At 26.8% G+C, this 8220-nt stretch overlaps 1 protein-coding gene across 1 annotated transcript; it reads right to left on the bottom strand.

Moving 5' to 3' along the window:
* Positions 1–466: 466 nt before the first annotated feature.
* Positions 467–8079, bottom strand: LOC127278906 (uncharacterized). The gene is made up of 10 exons (XM_051300848.1): positions 7516–8079; positions 6962–7115; positions 5304–5429; positions 4789–4943; positions 4596–4697; positions 4078–4138; positions 3290–3579; positions 2571–2690; positions 2259–2483; positions 467–2171 (listed from the first exon to the last, which is right to left on the bottom strand). Exons 1-10 carry the CDS (start codon positions 7517–7519, stop codon positions 1057–1059), a joined length of 2352 nt encoding a protein of 783 aa, XP_051156805.1. The 5' UTR covers positions 7520–8079; the 3' UTR covers positions 467–1056.
* Positions 8080–8220: the final 141 nt, after the last annotated feature.

Raw genomic sequence — 8220 nt, 5'->3', positions numbered from 1 at the left:
TGTTATTAATTATAATCCCTATAATCTAAAACTTAATGATAATTATCAAAAATTCCTCAACATTTTCAACAGGGCGGCTACATTGAATAACCTTTCACATTTTTGACCTGGGACACTTCATAAATATTTTTTCAAATACTATTGCATCAAACAATAATGTCTAATAAATATAATAATTATAATTGAAAGTATTAAAACATTATAAATTTTTACTATATAATAAACACGTAAATATAAAAACGCCAAGATTTTTAGATTTTGGCACTTTCTCAAAACTTATATTAGATTTATACTATAAGTTCGTAAAATAATGACAGAAGTATGGAATTTAAATTGTTCTCTATAATTTAAAAATTCTTCAAAAATATTATTTTCTACTTTGATTAATTTTGAAAATTAAAACATAAAACAATTTATTAAGATGCTAAATTAAATAAAGAAATAAAAATCAAAAATAAAAGCATCCTTAAAGTTTCCATATTATATTTTTTTAAAGTTTTCATGTAACAGAATCTTTATTTTATTGCAGGAGTTCAATAAATAAAAATAAGTCGCATTCGTGTTAAAAAAAATTTCACACATTGTCTTTATATGAATAAAGAAGACATCTTAAAAAACGTACCTTTTCATCAAGTTGATAATTCTTTATAAAAAATATATAAAAAAAATAAAGAATATCCACAAAAAATGAAAATGTATTTTTTTCAGTGAAAATAAAAGGAGGTTATTTTTATTTATTAAACTCAAAAAAACTGAATTAAAGAAAAAATTAATTTAAATCCAGATGTCTGAAATCTTGTATTACAAATTATTTTGATTCATATTTATTTTGCAAAAATAGCATTTTAAATGCCATTTTTCATTTTAATCAGCTGTCATAATTGTAACTGTATAAACTGGTAAAATAACTGTTCCTATCGTTAACATATCAAATCGCAGTATCAGAATAGAATAATATATTATCAGTCATGGAAGTTAATATAAAATATTTCTTTTTTTTCAATAAGTTTTGGTTCGTTTTGCACAATCCCGATAAAAAGATAAATATTTTTCTTTCTAAACTTGAACATACTGATCGTCATCAGTATCGCCATTATGAGTTTGCTCCGAATTGTAATTCGGATCGATTTTCTCGTAATCGGAATCGATTTTTTTCTTTTTCTTAACCTTCTCGTAGCCATCACTGGTAGAATGATCGACTGCATAATTATTGAGTTGCTCATAGGGGGGATCAACATTTTGTGGCATACTTACGTACTTGACACTTTCGTAATTTGGATCGTTGTGTTGAACGGATTCATAATTGGGATCACCGTCGCTGTCACCAGGACGACAGACGGATGCATAATTTGGTTCATGAGGCATACTCTCATAATTCGGTTCAGAGTCCGTGTCCTGATCCACGTCGACGACTCTCTTTGGCAATCTCACTCTCTCGTATCCTGGATCCTCACTGCTTGCGTCACTCACTTGTCGATGTTTAAATGGCAACGAGTAAATTGGCAAAGTTTCTTCATTTCTTGTACTGGTGCTTGGATAATCTTCATTTTTCGCTACTTCATTGTATTGTGGTATCAGCAATTCGTAATTGGGATCACTATTGTTGGAATTTAAATTCAAATGACCCAGTGGATTTGGTTTGTGATTTGAATTACTGACTGATTCGTAGCCATGATCGCCTTCTAAATTTGAATTTGAACTATTGACATCGACTAATCGCGGAATCCTTGTAGATTCGTCTTTTGTATTGGAAAAATTGTGATTTGTTTCAGTTGTCAAATGAAGATAATAGTTGTCCTGTTCACGCTTTTGAATCTCAACCGACTCATGACTAGACCAAGAAGCACGACTTACTTCAATGAGACTGAGTTTCCTTCTTGGAACGGATAAATCAGCATTTACGACAGTTGAATTTACGGCGACAACAACATCTGAATGCATTTCTTCAGTCTCGCGCTTTCTCTTAATTACCTTAGCATACATGTCTTCTAAAGACTTACCAGAACAGACGCTGGCTCGTAAACGATCATCACCTTTACCTCGTTTCTCTGGTTGAGCGTAAACATCCACAAGTCCTTCTGGTGGAGGTGGCAATGGTGAATTCGCTTGACGTTTCTCAGGTTTTGGAGAACTTGGATTCACTATTGAACTTGTAGCACTGGAGGATGATGCTGCAAATAAAACAATTTAAAATTTTTGTATTTTTAATACCGTCGACAGGGGTAATTATGGAACATCAGAGTAACTTGAAATTTTACCTTGTCTGGAATGAGCGTGGGCCACGTGACGTAAGCTGTCAACACTTGGTGGTTGTGGAGCGGACACGTGCAATTCTTCCAATCGAGATGGTAGTTGTGCAAAAATTGTAGGTTCATTTTGTACAACTCTGCTTACTTCACTGGCAGCTGGTTGAATTTGTGCGTAAGTTTCACTTCCACTTGTATAAACTTTGTCTTGTTCATCGATAGCAGCATACATTTCATCTAATTAATTAAAATATTTGTTTAAAATTATATTTGACAAAAAATTTAAAATATTAAATTGAATTTTAAAAATTTTGTGTAATTTACCTGAATCATCGGAAACTGTTGCATAATGTGAATCCATCAACGACCGCGAAGGCTGTCTCTGTTTCGTTTGAGCGATTATATTAGCCAAAGGCTCTCTAACACTTATGCTTGTATATCCCTCTGAAAAATAACACAATAAATTTTTACGTCTACTACATTGATTATTAAAAAAAAAATTTTAAAGTTAATTTTTATTAAAATTTTGTTTTTTTTTACAAACTTATTTTTAGGGGCACATGAGTATTCTCCATATTAGAGCTGTCGGAATTTTTTGTGATATCGAATTAAAAATTATCAAATTTTTATTTAGCAAAATTTTATAAAGTGGATTTTATAATGAGCATAATTATAATAATAATAATTTATAATAATAATAATTACAATTTCTATTTAACAGAATTTACACCAGTTATTTAAATTTAACTGTTAAAAGTTATATTAATATCTGTTTGTCATATTTTTTATAATTAAATTTTAAAGATGATGAAAATGCATTTTCCCATAAGACACTATGTAAAATGGGAAAAAATAAAATTGTTTATAACTTTTGTCATAGTCAATCTCGACCTATAAAAATTTAACTACATCTTTTTTAAACCAATATCTAGCAGTGTCCCAAGTTTCATCAAAAACTGTTTGTCAATTCAAAAATCGAGGGTTCATCCTTAAGTAACTGAAACTCTTTAAAAGGAGTTATTTTTATAATTAAAATTACTCACTCGAATCCTGTGAATCTCCACTAAAATGTTGTTGTAGATTATTGTGCTGTGCCTGCGGTGGATGAGGAAGGGGCATTAAAAGCGGAGGCGTCATGTAAGGTAAGTCTTGATTGGCTTGCACGTCACCAGATATAGCATTAGCAGCTTGAATATCAGGCACTATTTCTGTTGATAAAAGAGAACTGTGAGACGATGATCTACGAGTTCTCGGAGGAGCCACTGGGTTACCATTAGACTGGCTAACCGAAGTCGTTGGGAAGGTACTATCTACGCCTTGGCTAGCATTATTTCTGTAAACAAATTGTCCTCAAATTTAATTAACATCTTTAAAAAATACATTGAAGGCAAAATTTATTTGATTCAAATAATCGGTTACTTCACTATTGTCAAATAAATATTTATTTCTATCAAATAATTATTACTCTTCCAAAAAGAACACTTATTTAAACAATAAAAAGAACAACTATTTAAAACAACTAAAATACAAGTTGTTTTTTTTAAATTACTCAGAATTTTATACTCTTTCTTTTTTGTATGAACTATTCTTTCGCTAATTTGGCAAATATACAATCCTAGGCCTGTGTATTTCATTTTTAAAGTTCAAATTCTCAGGTAAATGTATAAAATTGTATTAAATAATAATTGTCAAAAATAAGTTGTACGAGCATCAAAAATGCTTATTACGAAATACAAGATTTTTCGAAAATTAGTCGACAACAATTTTAGATGAGATATAATAAATATTAACAAAAATTTTTAAATCACTTATAATGTATATTTAAAATTACCTCATAAGTTGGCTAGCCTCAGTCTTTTCAATGTTTTGAACTTGTGCATAGGGATGTTCATCTATAAACAAAGAATATAAATGAAAAAAAACATAAGAAACTTATTACAATAAAAACTTGTTATATTTATGCGTTCATTTAATAATATTAAGTAAAATTTCACTGATTCTTTAGAGAGGATGTAAAAAGAATTTCTAGAATCATAAAATAGTAAAAAAAAAAATTTAATTTAAATATCAAATTTAAAAATAACTTAATGAATCAGTATTTTGACAATTTTATAAATTGCAGTTAACACTCACAGTTTTACCACAATAAATATTTAAAGGAACAAAAAAAAATCTCTTAAAATCCTATTTTACGGTAGATTGTGAAATTTGAATTTCAAAAATTTAATCTTCTAAAACCTCAATAGTTATAGTGTAAAAAAAGCTTTGGTAAATTTTTATGTAGTAAAAGAATATTAGATAATGAGAAATATTACATTGTTATATAAATTAAATAATAAACAATTTTACCGTTATTAGTTTGAGGGGTCTTAAGTCTTGCATAAGAGTACATTGGATCTTCTTGAGAACTCTGTTGAGATATACTTGGAGTTTCTCTTTCAGACTTTCTTTCTGTTTAAATGAAAAATTTCCTTGTTTTACTATCATAAACAATTTATTTCAATATCAATAACTTTTTTCAAGTTTTAAAAATGATTTATACCTTTATCCTGTACAGTAGCATAAAGCTCCAAATTATCAGCAATTGTTTCAGTTGCTTCATAAATGACATCTTGAGGAGTCGACTCATTTCTACTTTCGCTACTCGAACTTTTATCTTTCGGGATATCGGGAAGACTTCTATTTGCAGAAGTTGTCCTATACACAAAAAGATAGAATTCTCTTTATATTACAGACAAAATAAAGAGTTTTGCTTATAAAAAAAACTTTATTTAAAACCACCAACACCTTTAAGTACTTAAAAGTTTACAAAATGATATTCGATGTTATTATTTTTAAAATTAGATTTATATTTCTTGAATCAATAATTTAATTATTTTCAATTGAAAAAGAAACTATTTTTTTCTGTAAAAAGTAATTAAGGTTAGATTTCGATGAGTGTGAATAAATGATTTTTGAGAATAAATTCTGAGAGAGGGATATGATTAGAAAAGAAGTGTGTTAATTTTTATTAGCAAAGGGAGTTGCATGCAGCCATGCCAGGTTTGAGCTTGAAACCTTTTGCCACAATCCGTGGTATCCTGGGCAATAACTTGTGAGACGTCTGTTGTTGGTAGTCTGTTGAAACCTTCACTGTCAGGATGCGTGATTGTCACCATACCGGGTAATCCCAGGAACTCACTCCTGTTATAATAGAATCACCGTCATCAATTTTAAAACCTACTTTATTTTTCCCCTCGGTAACTTGAATTATTTTCGTTTCCATTCATTTAATAAATTATTATAGTTTTTAAACACAATTATTAAAATATTTATTTAGAAAATTATTAAACACAAGAATAAAATTTTCAATTTCCCTAATATTTTTCTGTCGTTAAAAAATTTTCCCTGACAAAAAAAATGTATAAATGTAATGAATTTTAATAGAAATCTAATAGTTTAAAGTTAGAAGAAAGTGTTTTTCCACTGTATATTCAAATTTTTCATTAATCATTGAAGCATTAATAGCTTAAAATTTTTATTAATTAAAATTCAGATAATTTTAAAATTAAACCAATCAAAATTTAGATAAATTAAAAATTGCATAGTTCGATCAATTAAAATTTTGATAATTTTAAACTCGTCAATTAAAATTTGGACAAATGGAAATTCGAATAATTTTAAATTTAAATCAATTAAAATTTAGATAAATTAAAATTCGGTTAATTTGAAACTTAAACCGATTAATCTTTAGATAGATTGAAATTTCCGGAATTTTAAATTAATAAATTTGTTTTGGTCAATAAAATTAGAATTGACTTAAAATTGGATGACTTGAAATTAAAATTGAAAATTAAATTGAATTGAAATATGAATCGTTTAAAATTTGTTCAATAATAAAATTTAATTATATTGAAATTTGTATTAATTAAAATTTGATAATTCAAATTTAGATAAATTGAATTTTTGATTGATTGAATTTATGGTTGATTAGAATCAGAATAAATTATGAAACTGAAGTTACCAACGTTGATTCAACGAAAAAAATAAAAGTTGAGGATTCTAATTCTTATCAATGAAATTTGATTATTTTCATTGATAAGAATTAGAATCAACGTTGGTAACTTCAGTTTCATAATAAATTTAAATTTAGATCGATAAAAAATGTTGATAAATTAAAATTTGGGTCAATTGAATCATTTGTAGAAAAGATGAAAAATTTTAATTTTGTTTTCTCTACATTAATATAAACTTAAGGAATGTTAAAAAAATCTTTTTAAACTAATAAATTTTTTTTCAACATTCCTCAGTTTGAATCAATGTTTGTAAATTGTAAATTTACGCATACAGGAAGTAAATAATTTTCTTATTCTGTAATTTTTTTTATTTTTCCAAATTTCTCTGACAAAAATGGTTTTTCTCGCACTGCCTGACTTGTGGCTACCCTGTATATAATTTATAAATGTACTACAAATTAAAAAAATTTTTGTAATACCTTCAATAGCCTCGTTTGTAAATATGTTTAAAACATATGTTTTGTTGAATAATGGAATATACAGCTTTGAAAATAATTAAAGAAATTTAAAGTTAACAAATTTTTTTTAAAACATTTACGAAAAAATTATTAATGGCCCTCTAAAAATTAAAAGAAATGTAAAATTGAAAAGAGATGTACAAATTGATTATCAGTAGTATTTATTTTGTTAATATATGAAGAAAAGTTACTATGTACTCACTTGTTATCATTACGACGACAACTGCAAATACAGGCAACAATAAGTCCTACGAACGACAACAATGTTCCTACTGAAATAACCCAGTAGTACCAAGTATTTTCATCGAAAATTGAATATACCATGTTGCCGTCTTCTTTGTCCAGAGGGTTCAATTCTATAATTACACTTTTTATTATAAATATATATATATACAATTTATTTATTGTTGTAGAAACAAATGTTCTATTAACTGACCTACATTATCATACTGAAATGTTTATAATAACCTAAATTTTTACCAGTTTTCTCATTTTCTGTATAATGAAAGTAGAGATAGTTAACTCAACAAAATAATAATTAATTGAGATGATGATATCGATAATAATTAATTTGTATGACAAATTTTAATAATTGTTTTTATTACTAGTAATTCAATTTTTAAAATAAAGGTGTAATTTAGTAATTATACTATTACTTGTTATTTACTACAAATTTATTATCTCTTTTAAATGTGATGTTATAAATCTAAACATAGAAATTTATAAAAAAAAAATATCGTAATTTACAAAACTTACCCATTAGAAAAATAGATCCTAAACTGGATCTTGAGCCAAATTCAAGTCATTTTTAAATAACCGTAATTAAAGCGTAATTATAATTATAACTGATAATAAAATATCAGATACAAATAATTATTTTTTACATTCCTTGTGCATTATTATTGAGAAGAAAATATTCAGTATATTGTCAAGCTGTTGACACTTTTTTTTATAGTTTTCACAAACACTTTACGCACTGCGCGCCTAAAATTATTCATGTAATTTACTTCGAAGTTCACATCTTTAAATCAAATCAGATATTATAAATTAACGAATTTTGACTTTAATTAACAATTTTTTGATTGTCACACACCTTGATATAAAACTGTTAAGGATACGTCAAATGACACTTAACCTAACCTTTATTGAAAAATATATACAAGGAATAGATTTATGAATCAGAGAAGTTCTCACTCCAAATCTTTATAAATAAAATGTTTAACTGTAATAATTGAAATAGTAGAAAATTACTATTTACTTTTCATTGCTACAGAATTCATAAAAAGTTTTAACAACTTTTATTCACTTTCATTTATCAAGCATTACTAAATACCAAGGAATGTTTATAACAATAATGAATCAGAACTCTACTCTAGTTAAAGTAATAATTTCTATTTTGATAAAAAAAAGTATTTCAAAAAATAACCACGTATATAGGCGCTACGAACACCTGTTAAATAA

This window comes from Leptopilina boulardi, unplaced genomic scaffold (assembly GCF_019393585.1).
Source record: "Leptopilina boulardi isolate dan_hultmark-lab unplaced genomic scaffold, ZJU_Lbou_2.1 LbouV2_213, whole genome shotgun sequence".
In the NCBI taxonomy this organism is placed as follows: Eukaryota; Metazoa; Arthropoda; class Insecta; order Hymenoptera; family Figitidae; genus Leptopilina; species Leptopilina boulardi.
This window is presented reverse-complemented; position numbering and strand designations above follow the sequence as displayed.

What these genes read in the sequence shown, in the direction of transcription:
- LOC127278906 (XM_051300848.1), bottom strand. An exon ending in ACCACGGATTGTGGCAAAAG is followed by an intron (nt 4,944 to 5,303) that starts GTTTCAAGCTCA and finishes TTTTGTGTATAG; the next exon opens with GACAACTTCTGCAAATAGAA. An exon ending in AACAGTTTCCGATGATTCAG is followed by an intron (nt 2,484 to 2,570) that starts GTAAATTACACA and finishes TTAATTAATTAG; the next exon opens with ATGAAATGTATGCTGCTATC.